General features: G+C 45.7%; 1 protein-coding gene across 1 annotated transcript in view; it reads left to right on the top strand.

The window, feature by feature from the left end:
- syndig1l (synapse differentiation inducing 1-like) overlaps window positions 1-24,598 on the top strand; it is an 88,110-nt gene that overhangs the window by 34,788 nt on the left and 28,724 nt on the right. The window contains exon 2 of the mRNA XM_068038259.1: window positions 6,702-6,839. Within this exon, the coding sequence (XP_067894360.1) occupies window positions 6,702-6,839 (138 nt within the window). The remainder of the gene's footprint in view (window positions 1-6,701; window positions 6,840-24,598) is intronic.

Genomic DNA, 24,598 nt, shown 5'->3' with positions numbered 1-24,598 from the left:
TGTGGCATTAAGAATTGCAGAGCTAATCCAAAAGAGGCAGAGCATTTTGAAAACAGACATTATTCCACTGAACATGAGGAAGCTAAGTATCGTCTTGTTACACTATTGCTTCAATCATTTCTGCACTCCTGTACTTGAGCCACTTTGAAGAAACGTTTAAAATGAAACCTTTCCCATCGGCAATGTGCTGCTGGCGACGTGACAGTCAAAAGAAATTGACAGGCGTTGAGTTCCGAAATCCAACTGTTGGACAAGGTCCTTTGATTACAACTATCTGGTGCATAGGTTAATGTGAGGTGACCTTACTGTCATCTGCTTCAGTCAGTCATTCAGTTCAACCTCAACATAAAGCTTATATTTGCAGTGATCCATTAGCACTTAATTTGATGAATTTGCTAAATCCTGCACCCCTACAGTATGACGGGAGTTAACCTTATGAATAATCAGGATACTGGAGCTGGTTAATGTGACATTATTAATCTATTCACTGCTTCCAGCAGCAATAAATTTTAATTGAGATTGTTTTACTCATCAAGGTGAGGGATGCCAATGCTGGTGAATGAAACACTTTTCCACTATTCTTAGCATCAAACACTCCTAGGCCAGGCAGAATATACATGAGATCCAAAGAATAGCCCTTGTTCAATGTACCTAAACTCAACCTTACTGCACCAATATTCAGTTTTAATTTTCCTCATGCAGCCTTTCTCCTTGAAATTACTGATGCCACATTCTAGGGAATCCAATGATCTTTGAACTGAGAATATCTCACACCTTCCATCCAGCAGAAAGATGGAAGGCGTTTAATCAATTTGGCCTAGATTCAAAACTAGCTTGCTGAAAAGAGCAACAGGGATAATTCAGAGAATTAAAGCTCCAGATCATAGAAAGGGATACTCGTGCTGGCATTGTGATGTGCGTATAGGCCTCCCCTTACATAAAGGAGGCATCCCAAGCTTGACTATTGCCCAGGAAATAAATGATTAACTTGAATTTAGCCCGAACTTCCAACTTAACTGCTTCAGTTTGCTTTGAAAAAGTATGGTTAATATGTGAGCTCATGTGCAATTGAACAGACTTTCACTGGAGAAAATTAAATTGAAGGGGTAGGATGCATGTCCTTAAATTGTTGGAGGTGAAATAATGTAGATGAAATGGGGTTATATACAACATGAGCACAAAGTATATGAGCTGTAACCTGATACCAGACTAGCAATTGGAGACTTGAAATTATAACAGGAACAACAACATGCAAAAATATTGTTTTTTTGCATAATAAAATGTCCCACAGCACTTTACAGAAGTGTTACAGAACAAAATTTGATAGCGATCCACAAGAGAAGATATTAGACCAAGTGACCAAATGCTTCATCAAAGAGGTAGTTTTTAAGCAGAGTCTTATAGGAGGAAAGAAAGAGCAGCTGAAGGCATGGCAGTTAAAATTGGGAATGCTCAAGAGGCCAGAATTGTAGGTCTAGAGAAGGTTACAGAGATAGGGAGGGCTGAGGCCATGGAGGGATTTGAAAACAAGGATTAGAAATTTAAAATCGAGGGGTTTCTTCATTGGGAGCCAATGTAGATGAGTGAACACAGGAGAGATGGGTGGACGGAACTTTGTGTGAGTTAGGACTTGGGCAACATTGAATTATCTCAAATTTGCAGAGGGTAGTATGTGAGAGGTTGGTCAGTAGTGCATTAAAATAAGCAAACAGAGGGAACAAAAGCATGGATGAGGTTTTCTGCAGCAGATGAGCTGGGGCAGGGGCAGAGTCAGACAATGCCCCTCCCTATTTCTGTAACCTCCTCCAGCCCCACAACCCTCCAAGATATCTGCATTCCTCTAATTCTGGCCTCTTGAGCATTCCTGATTTTAATTGCTCCACCTTTGGTGACTGCGCCTTCAGTTGCCCAGATGCTAATCTCTGGAATTCCCTCCCTTCACCTCTCTGCCTGTCTTCATCACTTTCTTCCTTTAAGACACTCCTTAAAACTACCTCTTTGACAAAACTCTAAGCCAGCTGTCCTAATATTTCCTTATGTGACTCGGTGTCATATCATGTTTTATAGTGCTCCTGTGAAGCACCTTGGAATTTTTATTATGTTAAAGATGCTATATTTTGTTGTTATTGTCAAGTTGTTATTGCTGTTATGGAGGCGGAAAGAGTGGTCTTAGTGACGCTGCAGATGTGTAATAGGAAGCTCAGCTCAGAGTCAAATATAACACAAAGATTGGAAACAGTCTGGTTCAGCCTCAGACAATTACCAGGGAGAGGGATGGAGTTGGTGGAAGGGGAATGGAGTTTATGAAGCGTGCCTCAGTCAATGGCTTCTGACTTCCCAATGTTTAGTTGGAGGAGATTTCTGCTTATCCAGTACTCGGTTAAGCAGTCTGACAATTTAGAGACAGTGAAGGGGTCTAGAGAGCTGGAGGTGAGTGAGAACTGGGTATCATCAGCATACATGTAGAAACTGTGTTTTTGGATAGGTCACTGAGGGGCAGCATGTAGATGATAAATAGGAGGCAGCCAAGGATAGATACTTGAGTTACATCACAGGAAATGGTATAGGAGTGGGAAGAGAAGCCATTTCTGGTGATTCTTTGGCTATGACTGAATAGATAAGAACAAAACCAGGCAAGTGCAGGACCACCAGCCAGATGATAGTGGAAAGGCACTGGAGCAGAATTTCACGGTCAACTGTGTCAAAGGCTGAAGACAGGACGAGGAGAGATAGTTTACTTTTGTCACAGTCACATAGGATGTCATTTGTGTCTTTGGTAAAAAGTATTTCGATACTATGATGGGGGCAGAGACCTGACTGAGAGGATTCAAATATGGAGATGGGCGTGGATTTGGGAGGCAACAACACGTTAGAGGACTTTGGAGAGGAAAGGGAGATTGGAGATGAGGCAGTAGTTTTCAAGGAAAGAGGGCTGAAGGGTTGGCTTTTTGAGTAAGGGGCGATGATGGTAGATTTGAAGGAGGGGGATAGTACCTGATGAGAGAGAACAGTTAATAACATCAGCAAATATGGAAGCAGGAAGGGAAGTTGAAGGGTCAACGGTATAGTAGGAATCGGATCCGCTTATATATTTATTTATTATCTATATAGTTATTTATAGATATGTCTATGTTTATATTTATTTATAAAATATATTTAATTCTACAATATACATTGTATATTATATATAAAATACATAGGCCATTACATCAGTGATCATCTACAATAAGCAAGTGAATGTACATTCTGCAGGGAGATGCGGAGGGGAGCAATGATAGCTGATCCACTGGAGAGTTCACAGGATCAGAGCTGAGGGGGATGGGAAGGAGGTTGGCAAGATTAGCCCCCAGCAGGGATGCAGGGCAGGGAGTGAGGTTGAGGCAATTGGAGTTGCTGCTTGTTGAGAGGCAGCAACGAGTGCCTCGATGGGACTTGCTGAGGAGGCCAGAAGAGGCACAGAGGGAAGGGGTAGGATTATTTAAGGGAGAGTCAAGCCTGTGATGGTGGCAGAAGAGTAGAAAAGACGACGAATACTAAAGAATTAGAGTTTGGGGTGGTGGATTACCTGGGGGCAGAGAAAAGAAAGAAAGCATGATAGTGGGGAGGGGTAAAGAGAAAAAGGGGAGAAGAGAGGAAATGGAAGTGTTAGGCTCAGATCTGGAGCAGCAGCCAAAATACACGTGGATAGACTTGGGGAAACTAAGCTATGTAGGTGACAAGGTTACAAGTTAGATTAAGGTAGCTAAACTTCAAAATACACGGGGAGTAGAGAGGAGCTAACACATGGGTAAAAAAACTAGATCTAAACTCAAAGGTCTGTAAAGTTGATGTAGGGAAACGGTGACACATTGATGACCAGCTGCTGAGAGAGGTGAGTTAGAATTGGCAATTTGACGCGCAGAATCAAGAGGCATGAATTTTCAAAAAAAAATATTTTCTATGTGTATATTAAAAATAACAATTGCTGGAGCTAAAAATTCCGCTGTGCCTGTCGATGCATTATTGGGGAATCACTGTGGATAAACCTGACAGTTGAAATAACAAGGCATCATAATCTCCAACTGTGAAAACAATAGTTCAAAGCCATTGTTGGAAACACCAGTTTGAATAAATAATTACGGAATATATCAGGAATATATATTGGCAAATGCACAGTTAATGTATTGGTATGCCATTCCTCTGTCCATGCAACTGTTAACCTGTTGACCTAAGAGGAAGTAAATATGTGAAATAGATCCCCCAAAAAAAGCTAGCGACCTTTTTGTTAAATAGCTGTCTTAATGTCTATTGAAAGCAGCACTAAAGATTAATTGGATAACTGTGGGTATAAATATATTGGCATAAGTTAAATATTCCTAATTGGGAAGGTGGCCTTTTGAAAGAGCTGACCAATTTGGTCCCACATGCCAGCTTTTTCCTCATTAGCCTGCAAATTAGTTCCCTTCAAATACATGTGCAGTTGCCTCTTGATAGTTCCTGTGAAATCTGAATCTACCACCCTTTCAGGTTGTGCATTCCGGATCAGAATAACCCTCTGTGTGAAAAGCTTACTCCTCACTTCCCTCTAGTTCTTTTCTTGGTGGCAAGAATGATACCAGACTGCCACTGTGCAACATAAATAACCCGGGAAATAGGTTGTGTCGGAGCAGGTTCAGATGATTGAGTCATAGCCCCATCCCACCAGAAGCTCCATGCCAAAGAGAATATCTTGGCATTTGTGTCAACTACCCTTCATTTCTATGCCTGTCTCTTCTTAGTTCCCTTCATTCAGCCTTGATAAAAGCTGCTCATGGGCTCCGATGACCTTTTGAATTGTAGAGGCATAGAATCATTTACGGAACAGCAGGAGGCCATTTGGCCCATCGAGTCCATGCCGGCTCTCCATGGAGCTATGCAGTCAGTCCCAGTCCCTGGCTCAATTCCCGTGGCCCTGCATGTCTATTTGTCTCAGGTGGCTATCCAACTTCTTCTTGGAGTCATTGATCATCTCCGCTTCCACCACCCTTGTGGGCACTGAGTTCCAAGTCCTTACCACCTGCTGTGTAAAAAAGTGCATCCTCATATTCCCCTTGCATATCTGAATCCCCTAGTTCTTGTACCATTAGTTAATGGAAACAGTTTTTCCTTGTCTAACTCATCTAAGGCTATGATAATCTAGTACACTTGAATTAAATCTCCTCTCAATCTCCTTTGTTCTAAGGAGAACGAACCCAGTTTTTCCAACCTAACCTTGTAACTAAAATCCCCCATCCCTGGAACCATTCTGGTAAATCTCCACTGCACCCTCTGAAGGACCTTTCCATCTTTCCAAAGGCTTTCAGAATTTTAGTTCCCTTATTCAGATACTCCTTTAAATTCCCCCATCCCTTCAAGTTTGACGTTACCAACAATCTACTGCTCCAACCACTAGATTGCTGCCTGCATACCTTTAAATGTGCATCTTGAACTTTGATAAGGAGCTGATCTCAGAAAATGGTGGAGGTTTTATTTGCTTATTCTGTCTCTTTATTCACACATTCTCCACCTGCTTTTGCTGCCACATTTTTGGTATCTCACTCATAGAATCACAGAATCTTGTATCACAAAAGGAGGCCTTTCAGCCCATCATGCCTGTGCTGGCTCTTTGAAAGAGCTACTCAATTAGTCCCACACCCTCGCTCTTCCCCTACAGCCCTGCAATTTTTTTTCTTTTCAAGTATGTGTGCAATTCCCTTTTGAAAGTTATTATTGAATCTGCCTCTCCCGTCCTGTCAGCAGTGAATTCCAGATCATAACAATTTGCCATGAAAAAAAAACCTCTTTGTCTGATTTTCTGTACACGCACAACTCGCCACCCACAGGAGAGAGCAACATTGCTATACGTGATGAGTTTTATTTTATTTAGAGACACAGCACTGAAACAGGCCCTTTGGCCCACCGAGTCTGTGCCGACCATCAACCACCCATTTATACTAATCCTACACTAATCCCACATTCCTACCACATCTCCACCTTCCCCTACGCTAGGGGCAATTTACAATGGCCAATTTACCTACCAACCTGCAAGTTTTCGGCTGTGGGAGGAAACCGGACCACCTGGCGAAAACCCACGCAGACACAGGGAGAACTTGCAAACTCCGCACAGACAGTACCCAGAATTGAACCCGGGTCGCTGGAGCTGTGAGGCTGCGGTGCTAAACACTGCACCGCCCCTAAAAGACTTAAGAGATTCACAGAAATAATTGGGTAGTGAGAGATAAAATATGAGAAAGGAACTCTTTTTCTGTGATGTGCACACACACACAAACAAAGACAGACATGTAAACATACACATACACAGACACACAAATGCATAAGCAGGCACAGACAGACAGACAAGACACACACACACACAAATACAGACAGACACAAATGCACACAAACACACACAGTCACAGACCCGCACAAACACACACACAGCCACACTCTCTCTCCCTCTCTCTCTCACACACACATACATGCACACACAAACACACAGAGCTCTACAGACATTTCCCTAAGACCATGACCTATATTTTCTTCCCTGCTAGCATTTCTCTTCATTGTGTGATCTGATGAGATTACTGGGAATCTTTCCTAATGAATTTGGTAATTCAGTCTTTATCTACTTGTGTACCATTAATGAAAATCCTTGTTGAGCTGCCGCTGACAGACTCAATCATTCTCTTTCTGCTCCTCCCCAGAGTGACTGCTCAAGTGACAGTGATAGCGAGGACAACTTCATTATGATCCCTCCACGTGACCACCTTGGTCTGGCCATCTTCTCCATGCTGTGCTGTTTCTGGCCTCTGGGTATTGCTGCTTTCTACTTCTCCCAAGGGGTAAGACTTGTGTGTCTTCATTTTTTCTCATGAATCACGAGCACGATGCTGTGTGTGTGCACGCGTGCCTGTATGTGTGTGTGTGAGCGCACCTGTATATGTGCACGCATGCCTGTATGTGTGTGTGTGAGCGCACCTGGATATGTGCACACATGCCTGTATGTGTGTGTGGGTGTGCACCTGTATGTGTGTGTGCGTGTGTCTGTGTCTATGTGTCTGTATGCATATGTGTCTGTCTGTGTGTGATGGGTGTGTGTGCCTGTGTTGAAGTGAGCAAGTTGCGACAGATATCTTGTTTGAGTATATTGGTGGGGAGGGCTGGGAAAACGGAGGAGCTGGAAAAGGAGAAGCCGGGGAAAGGGAGGAGCCGGGGAAAGGGAGGAGCCTTGGAAAGGGACAGGTATCATTCCAATTCCTCACCTACATACTGATTCCACACGGTGTCAGCTGCTGCTCAATGGGTAGCACTATTGGCTGGGATTTACATTCCAGGGTCAGGACCCCGATGTCGCGGTCACTTCTGCATCCGGACCCTGCGCTGCATTGGCAATGCTTTTGTGTTGCGATTATGAGGTGCAAAGAAGGTAATTGGCCTAGAATCGTATTCTCCACCCAATTAGCAGTGGAGGACGTGGACAGGAGGTGCGATTTAGGCAGCGGCGGGCCCGATTTAAAGGGCAGGTGACAGCCATTGCTGGGTTGCTGTTCGCCCAAGATGGAGGAAGGTGAAGAGCAAATGGCATTGAGAAGGAGGCCCCCCCCCCACACCCCACCCCCACCCCATTCCAGGGCAGCCCCCGTTTTTCTGGTCTCACTGGAAGTGCTGCAGGCGGCAGTGACTGAGAGAAGAAACATCCTGTTCCCTGCCAGTGCAACAGCAAGCCTGCAAGGCTCACCAAGAGGGCCTGGCTGGAGGTAGTGCACGAGGTCAGCAGCAGAGGAGTGGTGAGGAGGAACTGGGTGCAGTGTCGGAAGTGTTTCACTGACCTTCTCAGGTCTGGAAAGGTGAGTCTAAAGACAGAGCCAGATGGCATGCCTCCTGGTCACCAGTCACCAGCGTGGAAAAGTCAGGGGCATCCTGAGAGCACATCGAGTTCTCCTGACCTTGGGATGTGTGTTCAGGTGTGCTCAGCAGCCTTGATGACCCATAAGCATAGGTCAGACTCCTGGTGCTGCTGGACAGGAGGCTGGAGCGCAGACTGCAGCAGCGTATGTGATTAAAAAGCAGTGAGTGGTCACGGCAAATGTGAAGAGGAATGCAGACTGGTTTCAATCTCATACTGAAGAGCTGGAACCTGTCATAACCGCTAAGCGCATTGCACTGCTGAACTACAAGAATGCCCCCAGCGAGTTAACATCTGTAGCACTTAAAGCAGCCAGAAGCACTGCACAAAGAACAGCCAGGCGCTGCGCAAATGACTACTGACAACACCTATGCAGTCATATTCAGCTGGCCTCAGACACCGGAAACATCAGAGGAATGTATGATGGCATTGAGAGAGCTTTTGGGCCAACCATCAAGAAGATCGCCCCCGTCAAATCTAAATCAGGGGACACAATCACTGACCAACGCAAACAAATGGACCGCTGGGTTGAGCACTACCTAGAACTGTACTCCAGGGAGAATGTTGTCACTGAGACTGCCCTCAATGCAGCCCAGCCTCTACCAGTCATGGATGAGCTGGACGTACAGCCAATAAAATCGGAACTGAGTGATGCCATTGATTCTCTAGCCAGCGGAAAAGCCCCTGGGAAGGACGGCATTACCCCTGAAATAATCAAGAGTGCCAAGCCTGCTATACTTTCAGCACTACATGAACTGCTTTGCCTGTGCTGGGACGAGGGAGCAGTACCTCAAGACATGCGTGATGCCAATATCATCACCCTCTATAAAAACAAAGGTGACCGCGGTGACTGCAACAACTACCGTGGAATCTCCCTGCTCAGCATAGTGGGGAAAGTCTTTGCTCGAGTCGCTTTAAACAGGCTCCAGAAGCTGGCTGAGCGTGTCTACCCTGAGGCACAATGTGGCTTTCGTGCAGAGAGATCGACCGTTGACATGCTGTTCTCCCTTCGTCAGATACAGGAGAAATGCCGCAAACAACAGATGCCCCTCTACATTGCTTTCATTGATCTCACCAAAGCCTTTGACCTTGTCAGCAGACGTGGTCTCTTCAGACTACTAGAAAAGATTGGATGTTCACCAAAGCTACTAAGTATCATCACCTCATTCCATGACAATATGAAAGGCACAATTCAACATAGCGGCATCTCATCAGACCCCTTTCCTATCCTGAGTGGTGTGAAACAGGGCTGTGTTCTCACACCCACACTTTTTGGGATTTTTTTCTCCCTGCTGCTCTCACATGCGTTCAAGTCTTCAGAAGAAGGAATTTTCCTCCACACAAGATCAGGGGGCAGGTTGTTCAACCTTGCCCGTCTAAGAGCGAAGACCAAAGTACGGAAAGTCCTCATCAGGGAACTCCTCTTTGCTGACGATGCTACTTTAACATCTCACACTGAAGAGTGTCTGCAGAGTCTCATCGACAGGTTTGCGGCTGCCTGCAATGAATTTGGCCTGACCATCAGTCTCAAGAAAACGTACATAAAGGGACAGGACGTCAGAAATGCTCCATCCATCAATATTGGCGACCATGCTCTGGAAGTGGTTCAAGAGTTCACCTACCTAGGCTCAACTATCACCAGTAACCTGGCCCTCGATGCAGAAATCAACAAGCGCATGGGAAAGACTTCCACTGCTATGTCCAGACTGGCCAAGAGAGTGTTGGAAAATGGCGCACTGACACGGAACACAAAAGTCTGAGTGTATCAAGCCTGTGTCCTCAGTACCTTGCTCTATGGCAGCGAGGCCTGGACAACATATGTCAGCCAAAGGCGACGTCTCAATTCATTCCATCGTCACTGCCTCCGGAGAATACTTGGCATCAGGTGGCAGGACCGTATCTCCAACACAGAAGTCCTCGAGATGGCCAACATCCCCAGCTTATACACACTACTGAGTCAGCGGCGCTTGAGATGGCTTGGCCATGTGAGCCGCATGGAAGATGGCAGGATCCTCAAAGACACATTGTACAGCGAGCTCGTCACTGGTATCAGACCCACCGGCTGTCCATGTCTCCGCTTTAAAGACGTCTGCAATTGCGACATGAAGTCCTGTGACATTGATCACAAGTCGTGGGAGTCAGTTGCCAGCGTTCGCCAGAGCTGGCGGGCAGCCATAAAGGCAGGTCTAAAGTGTGGCGAGTCGAAAAGACATAGCAGTTGGAAGGAAAAAAGACAGAAGCGCAAGGGGAGAGCCAACTGTGTAACAGCCCCGACAAACACATTTTTCTGCAGCACCTGTGGAAGAGCCTGTCACTCTAGAATTGGCCTTTATAGCCACTCCAGGCGCTGCTCCACAAACCACTGACTGCCTCCAGGCGCTTACCCATTGTCTCTCGAGATAAGGAGGCCAAAGAGAGTGGTGAGTGAGAGCGGCACTGTGCTAACAGCATCTTTCTTCACCTTGCAGGCCAAGTGGGAGTTGAACGCCCGGGAGAACGAGCGGGCACGCCTGGACAATAGGGTGTCACAGCTCACTTCACTGGCATACTTTGAGGAGCTGGCCCTTGATGTGGCGGGAATGTCGAGCCACAGGGATGCTTGGGACAGAGAAATAGGGGTCCACCATAGGCAGGGTGGAAACATCTCAACGTCTCCAGGTTCAGCGTCTGCATGACAATGCTCCCGTGCAACGAGCTGTCAAAGCATGAACTGTCATCGCACTACTTTAAACAGCTTGAGCATCTGTGGACTATCCCAATCTCTCATCACCATCTTCTCTTATGTCTCCCACAGTGCCAGCTGCAGAGGGCCAGGAGCCCACACAACGCCAACAAGATCCCGAGGAGTCAGAAGAGGAAGACACCTCAGAGCCTGCACCATCACATCTTTCTTGCTCACCCTCCATCAGCGCAGATACTTGCACCTTGGTGGCTCATCCCATGTTATTAGAGAGGGTGGCACAGGGTGAAGCGCACCACATCAGAGCAGGAGGATACAGGGGAGGCGGAGTCGGCCGTGGCAATTCCCCTCCGAGGATGGAGGTCAGGCACAGTCCTGCTCAGCAGGATGGAGATGCAGAGCCTCGGGAGTCACGAAACAGGCAGCTCTACCTGGAGAACCAGCGTGAGATGTGTGCTCACATGTGGGAGTTACCTGAGGCGCTGTGGAGTCATGGGATGAGAATGGAGGTGTCCATTCATCTCTTGTGCTCCACAATGGCTCACTGCTTTGAGTGCATGAGCTCCTCCTTTGAGAGAATGGCCAACCTCATGGAGAGCCATGTGCAGCATCACTCTGAGTGGATGCAGGAACAGCGCACTGACATGCACGGGGATGCATGCCACAGTCTGTAGAATTGATACAAATGGTGCAATGATGCCTGTTGCACCCCAGCTGGTGGTCACCTCAAGTGACCAAAGGTGCCATGAAAGGGCTAAGGAAGCAACAGATGCCTCTCAGGGGGCACCATCATCATCATCTGCCCCCATGGCCCCTCTGACGGGCGATGCATCTGTACAGTCATGCCCTGTGACAGAGGCTGCCCCCGCAGCACTACCGGTGCAGCAGCCTTTGAAGGTGCCCCCCTTCCAACCCAGCACCTCCATGACAAGGCCAACCGCCACAGGCATCTCAGACCCAGACAGGGACTGGCAAGTAGTCTGCCTTCACCTCGTCCTCAGTTACAGGGGGAACAACGTGTAGGAGTGGCCATCAGTGGAGACCACCACATAGATAATGAGGATTTCTGATGTAAATAATAATAAAATGTTATGAGATAAAGCACTGGGAAAGTTGTTGCACTAAGGCTGACATGTGTGTTTCCATTTCACGTTGGCGAGATGCAGCAGAATGGGAGTGAGGGCTGGCAGAGTGTTGGAGTGAGCTGGTGAAGGTTGTGTAAGGTGGAGAGTCTGGAGCCTTCCTGCCTCTCCTTCCTCAGCCCTTCGACTCCTGTTGCCGAGGTGTTTGCCTGTGGTTCAGCACACACTGCTTCTCATCGCTGATTGGAGAAAGCTCGGAGAAGCTTGATCCTGTTCCCACTAATATACTTCCTTCATTGGCAATGGAATGTGGAGTCTTGTTGAACACCCCTCCCCCACCCCATCATAAGCCCTTGTTCGCAGAAGGACCCGTCCTCTCAACCCTCCCTGCACTGCCCCCCCCCCCCACATCCTGACATCCCCCAAATGCCCTTGTCGAGAATGCAGAGATGTGAAAGATAATTCTTCGCATTGAGCATAACTGGTTGCCTGAGAAGGGCCTTCTCAGATCTTTCCCTTTTCAATGGTGCCTCTTGCCTCTGTCCCACCATTCCAGTTCGCTCTCCACTGTGTCACCGCCTCCTCCTCCTCCATGTTGCCGTTCTGACAGTTCGTCAAACCCACACCTTCGAAACCAAATACAAAACTGGCCCTTCAACGAGCTGGCAACAAGCTCGTTAATGGTTTAAGTGCATCGAGCAGGTGGGCTGCCTCTTCCCGCTCCCGACACTAACATTTGAATGTGCCCATTCCATGGCGGGAACCTGGCACACCGAACCCACTGACTGCCTGCCCCCTTTCCCACCCTCACAAACTAATAAAACTCCCGCCCATTGGCTCGGAGTAAGAAGGTTGTAGATTCAAGTCCCACTCCAGAGGTATGAATACATCATCTAGGCTGACACTTCAGTGCAATACTGAGGGAGTGCTGCAGTGTCAAAGGTGCCATTCTTTGCATTAAACTGAGGCAATACCCTCTTGGTGGATTTAGAAGATCCTATGACACTATTTGAAAGAAGACCCTGGTGTCCTGGCCAATATTTATCCCTCAAGCACCACATTGAAAAATAAAGATTGTCAGGTTATTAGCATTATTGCGGGAGCTTGCTGTGCAAACATTGTCAGCCACCTTTCCTAAATTACAACAATATTTACACTTGAAGAAATATTTCATTGGCTGTAAAATGCTTTGGAATGTCCTGAGGTCATGAAAGGTGCTATATAAATGCAAGTCCTTGTTCTTTGTCCTTATGTGAAGTAGGACTGTGAATATTGACATTGAGTCACATATATTGAGAGGCAGTGCACTGTGGTATATGTAGTGAGTATGGTAGTGTAGTGGTTTTGTTAATGGACTTGTAATGCAGACGCTGTGAGTTCAACTCTCACTGCAGCATCATGAGAATAATTAAAAAGTAATAATGAAGTGAACTAGGAAAGAGTGGAGTCCTGAGTTTACAGCCATTGTTTTTAATAAAGAATTGATTGCAGTGGAGCAGTCAGGGGAGGGAAAAAAACACAAGTAAAAGGAAATAGCCACAAGAGGGAAGAGGAGCAGATTTCCAAATAAGGCATGAAAATTACAGTGAACATTCAACAAAAACAGCTGACAGTGAAATTACTTCGACAGTTTCATAGTCTGTCAAATCAGAGGAGAAATATTAAAGTTACCTAGCAGAGGACAGCAGAAACAGTAGTGACTGACAGCAAGGAAAGCAGAAGGAACAAACAGAAATATTGGGAGTAGCAAGTAGGAAGGAGAAAGCGAGAGGCAGGTGCCTGGTGTATACAAATGTTCATCGTTGCTGCAGGAAACTGGCCCTTGAGGTGGTTCTTATTAACATGTGCCAGCCTCTCCCCACCCCCATTCCCAGCATTGGCAGCCAGGCTCTGGGATTCCCTGTCTAAACTCCTCTACCTCCCCTCCTCCTTACAACCCATCCTAATAGCTCCTCTTCTAGCCCCATACCCACTTTCGGCTCACACCTCTATGAAATTCTTAGGGTTTCCTCTTTACATTAAAGGCAGCATATAAATTCAAATTATTATGAAATGTAGTGATCGGGAGGCTAGGAATTGGAACGAGCTCTCCCAAGAGCTCATCATATTCCTTCGTGACTAACTTGAGTTATTGAGCACAGGCAGTCTCAAGTGTACCATGAGGCATTCGACAAATGGCACCAGTACTCCTGGGTTGGGGGGAAAGAATTCTGGAAGGGTTTCTGCTCTAGCTCAGTGAGATACAGAGGGATCTAGATTTCCTAGTGCATGAATCACAAAAGTTTGTTTGTAGGTACAACAAGTGTCATGCAGGCCCCCCACCTGCCAAGAATGAGGCACATATTTCACCACATGGACATTAAATTTTAAAATTGTTGCTGGAAGAAAAGAAGGCCTATTGCAAGGGGTTGCCAAGCCCCTGACTGGAAAGACATTTGCACAGTACCAGACAGTGCTTGGAAAGGACAAAGGGGGCCACTCCCTGCTCCATTTTAATCCACAATGGACTTTTGATTCCCAGACGTGGAGAAGCGAGCATTCCAGGTTAACTACTAAGACAGCCAAATACACAAACAGACATGCTCAAACCAATTTAGCCACATGACTAACTGTCGACTGGAGTTTTTTGAATTTGAACCGGTCACAGAGGATTTGGACTCAGAAAGCTGCTCCAGGACCGAAAAGACCTCTCTCCTGTCTGCTCCCATCTCTTTCTCATGAAACTGAAAACCTATTGAAGACACATGAACCCCCAAGTGAGAAATGTCTCCTACAGTGAACAAGGTTTAAGAAGAATACTGGGCCCCAATGAAAAGCAAGCCTACCTACAAAAGGACTACAGTGAGCTTGAAGCACAGTAACAAGAAACTCTTCTGGTATTGCCTGAAACCTCTCTACTTTATTTTTTCTTCTGCTGTTTTCTGTTTCTATTTGCATGTGCATATCGTATATGCATGCTAGCATGGGGCATTGACCGAATTAGAGTTTACGTTTCAATAAATTTCACTTTTCTTCTTGAAACCTAAGAAGGCCTGTTTGTGCTCATGTCTTTGCCCTATAATTGGAAAGCGGTGAACAGGGATTCACCAAGGGGGAGCTCAAAACACAGTGTGTTAAAAACAAAACCCTGTTACAACAAGACCAGGTGAAGGCTGAAGGAGACCCCTAGACACCCTTCTCCCCTGGTCGTAACAGAAATTTGGGTGCTAGCATCTGGAATTTTACCCACAGACAAACAAGAGAAATTGGAAGTGGGAAGCCAAGTTGTTCCCAATCAAAAAAAAGAGCAAGGTTTTAAGACAGGTTATCTTGTGGTTGTGTGTGCTTGAATACTAACATGTCTGCAACTGAAGCTAGTAACTATCCAAGCCAGGGTGAACTAACTTGGAATAAGTTAAAAGCACTGTCTATGGAGGAGCTGAGAAAAGTGGCTGAGCAGTGTGCGATCACTGTACGTGGCAAGGCTAGGAAGTCTGACTCCTAAGGCTAGTGGCCCACCATTTTTCCCTTGAATCCGAGGAATCAGAGGCAGGTTTAGAAATAGACTCCGATAGGGTATTGTTAGCAAAGATACATTTGGAACAGAGGAAACTTGAATTAGAGGAAAGAGAAAGAGAGAGCCTTCCAAATGGAACGTGAAGAGAAAGAAAGGTAGGAGAGAGAGAGAGAGAGAAAGAATATTCCAGAAAGAATTCGAAGAAAGAGAGTTGAAGTGGCTTGAGTTAGCTAGAGGGCAACAGAGTAACCCCAGTGAAAGCATGGCCAATATAGAGGAGCACAATTCAGGGCTGGGTACAAGATTGCTAAAACTTGCTCAATTAATTCCAAATTCAATGAGGAATGTGTGGAAGCATTTTTTGTGTCTATTGAGAAACTGGCAAGGCAGCTAAAATGGCCAGCTGAGACCTGGTCTCTTTTAATATAAAGCAAGCTAACTGGAAAAGCCCATGAGATTTATTCCTTGTTGCCAGATGAGAGTTCATCAAATTATGTACTGACCAAAAATGCTATCCTCGGAGCATATGAATTAGTACCCGAAGTTTACCAGCAAAAGTTTAGAATCCTCAAAAAGCAAGCCAATCAAACCTATCTGGAGTTTGAAAGAAGTAAGCAGCTGGCTTTTGGCCAGTGGCTGAGGGGTCTTAAAATATAGCTCAGCTGTGAGACTCCCAGAGAAGTAATCCTGTTAGAGGAATTTAAAAACACTCTTCCATTCTCAATAAAGACCCATGTAGAGGAACAGCGGGTTCAGGGAGCCCGGCAAGCAGCCATTCTGACTGATGAGTTGCTTTAATTTATGTCGGTTTCCCAGAGGAGAACCTTTCCTAATCACCCCCACAAATCCGAAAAGGACAAAGGGTGGGAAGGTGATCTCCGCCCAGGCAGCCCTGGGAAAAAAAGGAAAGCAGGAGACACAGGGGGCCCTCCTCCAACCAAAAAGGAAGGTGCTGTGAGCAAGAGTGAGACCCGGAGACCTGTGTGCTTCCATTGTAATAAAGCAGGGCATTTAAAAGCTGACTGCTGGAAACTAAAGCGGAAACGGGTAGGTTTAATCAAGGCACACCCACTCAGTGAAGACGGGAACCTGATGCAAAGCACAGCAGAACAAGCTGTGGCTTTAACTGCAGTAAGCATGCAACCCAGGAAGCTTACTATGGCCAGTGCAGGAAAAGTTAATCGGATTCCTGAAGATTATCAGGGTTTTGTGTTTGAAGGGGAAGTAACACCATACCCCTCAAGTGGGGCCAGCAAGCCCATAGTGATTCTCAGGGACACAGGGGCCACTACTGGGAAAAGGCCTCACCTTTCCCCCAGAGAGTGCAGCGAACACCAGAATGATGGTGAATGGTATTGGAGGGCAGTATATGCTTGTACATGTACACCGGGTGCACCTGAGGTGCGACCCTAGTTTTGGGACCGGTGACTGTAGGGATTGTCTCTAGTTTGCCTGTGGACGGGGTTGACCTGCTCCTAGGTAATGATCTGGTGGGGGTGAAGGGGAGCAAGAGGTCAGAGAGACAGAGCTTTGGCAGGAGACGGTCCCCTGCAGTTTCTCTGAATGTGCAGTGAATCAGGCCATGATCAAACCAGCTCCCCCCAGAGGAGACTGCATTGTAACTGCAGGCTGATGACCATGAGGACTGCCTGTCCAAGACTTTCTTTGGAAAGTTAGGACACCCAGGGAATGAATTCAATAGATTCTCCCTGGCTGAGACTCAGTGAGCCGACCCAGTATTGCACAGTTAGCACAGGCTGCTCAGTCTGAAAGTGAAGCAGAGGGAGTCCCTGATTGCTACTATTTAAAGAATGAGGTACTGATGAAGAAATGGTGTTCTGCTCACAGAGCTGAGGGCAAGGAGTGGACAGTAGTTCACCAGTTAGTGGTGCCACAGAGGTACTGGGGAGAAATATTAAGAAGGGCCCATAAGACTATAGCAGCTGTACATGCCGGTATACAAAAGATCAAAGCCCGCATAAGACAGCAGTTTGACTGACCAAAGCTCCACAAAGTTGTGGTGGAGTACTGCAGGAGTAGCCACATGCACCAGGTTGAGGAGAAACCCCAACCTACAATGAAACCTGCACCCCTAAGTGTTAGGAGATGAACTGTAAGGGACTCCCGCCGAGAACAATAGGGGACAGGCAGGCACATGGCTGGCAAAATTTTAGAAAGAGAAGGGGAAAAAGTGACCAAGAGGGCAGGTTAAAGGAAGTCCGGGAAGAATGCCAGATGAAAACCTCTACTTTCTGGTCAGCCAACCCCAAAAAATGTGAAAAGTTAGACTCTACATCCTCCTATATGAATGCAGACTCTAAAAGCACCCCAGCAGAGTTGCTAACAGCATTTACAGGAACCTGCAGAGACAAAGAGAGACCTCTAGGGGGCACAGAAACCGTGAGGGTGATGCCTCACTTAGTCGAAGTGCCACAGGAGAGGGCAGTCAGGTCTGCACACATACCTGCATAAAGTGTCCCATAGAAAAAAGGGGAGATTAACAAAGAATCCTCCCCCACATTCAGAGGAGAAGGGAGACACCCATCCCCTGAAGTAAAAAGCCTTTGCCTGACTCAGCAAAGCACTGAAAGAGAGTTCAGGATAGACCCGCCCACTACTAACTGTCCTGAAAAAAAATTAAGCTAGGATCAAGACCCTAGGTAGTCACGGCAATGGGAAAACTGAAGAAAAACTTCCCCAAAGAACCACATGTTTACTGAGATGCCAAAAAGGGGAAATTAAAGCTGCTCTAGCACCCAGAAAAGACAATTGTTATCAGCTTTAAGAGTTATGAATGAATGAAAATGAATGAGAGAAATGCATGGTTTTTCTTTCTGTATCTTACATTTCTCTCAAACCTTTTAATGAAAAGCGACATTTTTTAAAAAATTGCATTTCATCCCCCTGTGTGTGGTGGTGTCATGCAGGACCCCACCTGCCAAGAATGAGGCACATATTTCTCCACATGGATATTAAATGTTAAAATTGTTGCTGGGAAGTAAAGAAGGCCTATTACAAGGGTTGCCAAGCCTCTGACTGGAAAGGCATTTGCATAGTAACAGACAGTGCTTGGAAAGGACAAAGGGGGCCACTCCCTGCTCCAATTTAATCCACAATGGACTTCGATTACCAGACATTGAAGGTGGAGAGGCCAGCATTCCAGGTCATCTACTAAGACAGCTGAATACACAAACTGACATGGTCAAACCAGTTTAGTCATATGACTAACTGGCTGTTGGAGTTTTTTGAATTTGAACCTGCCATAGAGAATTTGAACTCAGAAAGCTGTTTGCTCCTGTACCGAAAAGACCTCTCTCCTGTCTGCTCCCATCTCTTTCTCATGGAACTGAAAACCCATTGAAGACACATGAACCCCAAAAGAGAAAAGTCTCCTACAGTGAATAAGGTTTAAGAAGAATACTGGGCCCCAAAGAAAAACAAGACTACCTACAAAAGGACTACGGTGAGCTTGAAGCACAGTAAAAAGAAACTCCTCTGATACTGCCTCAAACCACTTACCTTCAGGAGTGGAGAGCAGTCGGACCTGTGTGGGAAGGCCTAGAACCGGGAGCGGATAAATTCAGCATGAGACTGGGGGCCTTCACTTACCTTCAGGAGTGGAGAGCAGTTGGACCTCTTCAGGAGTTGCTGCGTGCTGACTGAGTTTGAGTTTGAAAAAAAATTCGAACAGTGACATCACAGGAAAGCTGCAAGGTGACTGGTTGGTGAGTAACTGCTGTTAGGGAGTATCTGTAAATAGCTGGGTTAGTAACTAAAGTAAAGAGAAAGGTAAGGTCTATAGTTTTTTATATAGTAAGTAGTTTTATTAGGGAATCACAGTCCCTAGTGTAAATAATCTCTAATGTTTGAGTACTTTAAGGGAGTAAATTAAGGGTAAGTCATGGCAGGGCAGCTCGGCAGCATGGAGTGCTCCTCCTGTGCAAGGTGGGGAGTCAGGGACACTTCCAGTGTCCAGGGAGAACAAGTGCGCAGGAAGTGTCTCCAGGTGCAGCTACTCGAAATCCGCATTTTGGATCTGGAGTGTCCGCTGGGGCTGAGATCATTGTGGATACATGTACAGGGAGGTAGTCACACCGCAGGTAAAGACTGCTCAGGCAGAAAGGGAATGGGTGACCGTCAGGCAGAGTAGAAGAACTAGGCAGGTAGTGCAGGAGTCCCCTGGGTCCATTGCCCTCTCTAACAGATTTTCTGTTTTGGAAACTGTTGGGGGAGATAGCTTCTCAGGGGAATGCAGTAAGAGCCAAGTCTGTGGCACCGTGGATGGCTCAGATGCACAGGAGGGAAGGAAAAAGAGTGGGAGAGCTATAGTGATAGGGGATTCTATCATCAGGGGTACAGATAGGCGTTTCTGTGGCCGCAAATGTGACTCCAGGATGGTATGTTGCCTCCCTGGTGCTTGGGTCAAGGATGTCACAGAGGGGCTGCAGGACATTCTGAAGGGGGAGGGTGAACAGTCAGAGGTCGTGGTTCACATTGGTACCAACGAGATAGGTAGAAAGAGGGATGAAGTCCTGCAACAAGAATTTAGGGAGCTAGGTAGCAGATTAAAAAGCAAGACCTCAAAGGCTGTAATCTCTGGATTACTTCCAGTGGCACGTGCGAGTGAGTATAGGAATAGGAGGATAGAGCACAGATAATGCGTGGCTGAAGAGATGGTGCAGGAGGGAGGGCTTTAGTTTCCTGGATCACTGGGTCTGTTTCTGGCAAAGGTGGGACCTGTACAAGTTGGACGGGTTGCACCTGAACTGGAACAGGACCAACACCATGCAGGGAGGTTTGCTAGTGCTATTGGAGGGGGGGGGGGGGGGGGGGTGGGGTGCGGGTTAAACTAATATGGCAGGCGGATGGGATACAGAGTGGAGGTACAGTAGGGGGTGATGCACAGTCAAATATAGAAGAGAAATTAAGTCAGTCTGGAAGGCCAAGCAAATATAGACCTGTTAAGACACAAGCGATTAGTGCAAGGCTGGATTGCATCTATTTTAATGCAAGGAGTCTTACGAGTAAATCAGATGAATTGAGGGTGTTGATTAGCACATGGGAATATGATATTATTGCTAACACAAAGATATGGTTGAGGGAAGGGCAGGACTAGCAGCTTAATATTCCAGGATATAGAATCCTCAAGCGTGGCAGAGAGGGGAGGAAAAGAGGAGGTGGCATTGCACTATTGATCAAGGAGTCAATGACTGCATTAACCATCTTAGAAGGTTCCTCAAATGAGGCCATATGGGTAGAACTTAAAAACAAAAAGGGGGCAATCACTTGGCTGGGTGTGTACTGCAGGCCTCCAAACAGTCAGGGAGGGATTGGGGGGCAGATAGGAAGGCAAATCTCAGAGAGGTGTAAAAATAATAGGGTAATAATAATTGGGGATTTCAACTTCCCCAATATTAACTGGGATAGTCTTAGTGCAAAGGGCTTAAAGGGGGCAGAATTCTTAAGGTGCATCCAGGAGAGCTTTTTGAGCCAGCATGTGGAGAGTCCTACAAGAGAGGGGGCGGTACTGGACCTAATCTTAGGGAATGAAGCCGGACAAGTGGTAGAAGTGTCAGTGGGAGAGCATTTCGGGGATAGTGACCATAGCTCTATGATTTAAGGTAGTTCTGGAAAAGGACAAAGATGGACCGGAAATAAAGGTACTGAATTGGGGGAAGGCTGATTTCAATATGATAAAACAGGATCTGGCCAAAGTGGACTGGGCGCAGCTACTTGTAGGAAAGTCTAGATCAGACCAGTGGGAGTCATTCAAAAATGAAATAGTGAGAGTTCAGGGCCAACATGTTCCCGTAAAGGTGGAGGGTAGGACCAGTAAGTCCAGGGAACCCTGGATGTCAAGGGATATAGAGGATTGGATAAGGAAAAAAAGGAGGCTTATGGCAGATCCTGAGCGCTGAAAACAGCGGAGGCCCTAGAGGAGTATTGCAGGTGCAGGGAGGTACTTAAAAAAAGTAATTAGGAGAGCGAAGAGGGGGCATGGAAAAACACTGGTGGGCAAGATAAAGGAAAATCCCAAGGCGTTTTATAAGTATACTAAGGGCAAGAGGATAACCAGGGAAAGAGAAAGGCCCATTAGGGACCAAAGTGGCAATCTGTGTGTGGAGCCAGAGGATGTAGGTGAGGTTTTAAATGATTACTTTTCATCTGTGTTCACTATGGAGAAGGATGATGTAGGTGTAGAGATCAGGGCGGGGGATTGTGATATACTTGAACATATTAGCATTGAAAGCAAGTATTAGCTGTTTTAGCGGGCTTAAAAGTGGATAAATCCCCAGGCCCAGATGAGATTAGTTTAGAGATACAGCACTGAAACAGGCCCTTCGGCCCACCGAGTCTGTGCCAACAATCAACCACCCATTTATACTAATCCTACACTAATCCCGTATTCCTATCACATCCCCACCTGTCCCTATATATTTCCCTACCACCTACCTATACTGGGGGCAATTTATAATGGCCAATTAACCTATCAACCTAGATGTATCCCACACTGCTATGTGAGTCAAGGGAGGAGATTGCAGGGCCTCTGACACAAATTTTCAAATTCTCGCTGGCCACAGGAGAGGTACCAGAGGACTGGAGAACAACGAATGTGATCTCGTTATTCAAGAAGGGTAGTAGGGATAAACCAGGTAATTACAGGCCAGTGAGTCTAACATCAGTAGTTGGGAAACTATTGGAAAAATTTTTGAGGGACAGGATTAATTTCCATTTGGAGAGGCAGGGATTAATCAAGTATAGTCAGCATGGTTTTGTCAGGGGGAGATCATGTCTAACCAATTTGATTGAATTTTTCAAGGAGGTGACTAGGTGTGTAGATGAGGGTAAAGCGGTTGATGTAGTCTACATGGACTTCAGTGAGGCTTTTGATAAGGTCCCACATGGGAGATTGGTCAAGAAGAGCCCACGGGATCCAAGGCAATTTGGCAAATTGGATAGGAAGAAACTTTTTCCCTTAGTGGAGGTGTCAATAACCAGGGGCCATAGATTTAAGGTAAGGGGCAGGAGGTTTCGATGGGATTTGAGGAAACGTTTATTCACCCAGAGGGTGGTTGGAATCTGGAACACACTGCCTGAAGGGGTGGTAGAGGCAGGAACCCTCACAACATTTAAGATGTATTTAGGTGAGCACTTGAAATGCCATAGCATAAAAGACTACGGGCCAAGTGCTAGGAAATACGATTAGAATAGATAGGCTTGATGGCTGGCACGGACACGAAGGGCCAAAGGGCCTGTTTCTGTGCTGTATAACTCTATGACTATGACTCTCTTTTTTCTTCTGCCCTTTTCTGTTTCTTATTGCATGTGCATATCGCTTATGCATGCTAGCGTTGGGCACGGCGTGTAACTGTAGGAATTAATTGAATTAGAGTTTAAGTTTATGTTTTAATAAATTTCACGTTCCTTTTTTAAACCTAAGAAGGCCTGTTTGTGCTCATTTCTTTGCCTTATAATTGGAAAGCAGTGAATAAGGATTCACCAAGGGGGAGCTCAAAACACAGTGTGTTAAAAACAAAACCCTGTTACAAGAAGACCAGGTGAAGGCTGAAAGAGACCCCTAGACATCTTTCTCACCTGGTCGTAACACAAGTAATTAGGAAAGCTAATAGAATGTTATCATTTATTGCGAGGGTAATTGAATACAAAAGTAGGGAGGTTATGCTTCAGGTGTACAGGGCATTGGTGAGACCACATCTCGAGTACTGTGTACAGTATTGGTCTCCTTATTTAAGGAAGGATGTAAATGCATTGGAAGCAGCTCAGAGAAGGTTTACTAGACTAATACCTGGAACGGGTGGGCTGTCTTATGAGGATAGGTTGGACAGGCTAGGCTTGTATCCGCTGGAGCTTAGAAGGGTAAGAGGCGACTTGATTGAAACATATAAGATCCTGAGGGTTCTTGACAGGGTGGATGTGGAAAGAATGTTTTCTCTTGTGGGAGAATCTAGAACTAGGGGTCACTGTTTAAAAATAAGGGGTCACCCATTTAAGACAGAAATGAGGAGAATTTTTTTCTCTCAGAGGGTTGTGAGTCTTTGGAACTCTCTTCCTCAAAAGGCGGTGGAAGCGCACTCTTTGAATATTTTTAAGGCATTGGTAGATAAATTCTTGATAAGCAAGGGGGTGAAAGGTTATTGGTGGTAGGCGGGAATATGGAGTTGAGGTTGCAATCAGATCAGCCATAATCTTATTGAATGGCAGAGCAGGCTCGAGGGGCCAAGTGGCCTACTCCTGCTCCTAAATCATATGTCCGTATGTACGTACCCAGCAACTCCTGCTGTAAGTTCTATAGCTAAGGGCAGGATTGGACTGGCCATGAGGTTCTCCCTCTTCACTGTGTTTAAATAGCCAGCCAACACTTGCCAACTAGGCTTATGCATGAATAATGGATACTCAGCAAGCTATTGGTGGGTACTAGGTGCCTGTAGAGTCTTGACTCCTAGAATTATAGAATCTTACAACACAGAAGGAGGACATTCGGCCTATTATGGCTGTGCCAGCTCTTTGTAAAAACTATGCAATCGTCCCATTTCCCTGCACTTTTTTTTAATAAGTCCTGCAATTTTTTTTCTTTTTTGGGTTTTTATCCAAGTTTCTATTGAATCTGCTTCCATCAGCCTTTCAGGTCGTGCATTCCAGATCACAACAGTAAAATTATACCATTTAGTTTATATTGCCTTTCCTCTTTCTTGCTCTCAAAATGCATCATTTCACACTTCTCTGCATTAAATGTTCTCGCATGTGTCTGCTCATTTCATTAGTCTGTCGATAGCCCCCTGAAGTTGCTACTAACCTCCTCACTGTTTACTACATTTCCAAGTTTCTTGTGGGGGAGGAGGGAAATAGGCAAGACATATATATAATAAAAGCAAAATACTGCAGATGCTGGAAATCTGAAATAAAAACAAGAAATGCCGGAAATCTGAAATAAAAACAAGAAATGCCAGAAATACTCAGCAGGTCTGGCAGCATCTGTGGAGAGAGAAGCAGAGTTAACGTTTCAGGTCAGTGACCCTTCTTCAGAACTGGCAAATATTAGAAATGTAAAAGATTTTAAGCAAGTAAAGAAATATACATACATTTTTTAAAATAGAAATTCAAATTAAAACTGTAACAGAAACAGTTGACTGCAGAAGACAGATGACTAGCCTGGGGGCAGATAGGCGATGGTGAATAATAGTAGGTTTCATCTTAAAACTGTAAAAATACTTGGCTGTGCTAAATATTAAATATTCATTAACCAGGGTAATTGTGAAATATATTTTTAAATGTTTGCATGTACAGATTTGTGTTCTGTATGAATAACTGGCTGAATTGTCAAAGCTGTGTTTTAGAGTCATATTTCATTTCTGTCCATTTGTTAAATGAGATTAATAAGTTTATTGCAACACACAATCTAATGTCTATTAAATGTA

Source organism: Heterodontus francisci, chromosome 9 (assembly GCF_036365525.1).
Source record: "Heterodontus francisci isolate sHetFra1 chromosome 9, sHetFra1.hap1, whole genome shotgun sequence".
In the NCBI taxonomy this organism is placed as follows: Eukaryota; Metazoa; Chordata; class Chondrichthyes; order Heterodontiformes; family Heterodontidae; genus Heterodontus; species Heterodontus francisci.
Note: the sequence above shows the minus strand (reverse complement) of the source record. Positions and strands in the feature narration are given on the sequence as shown.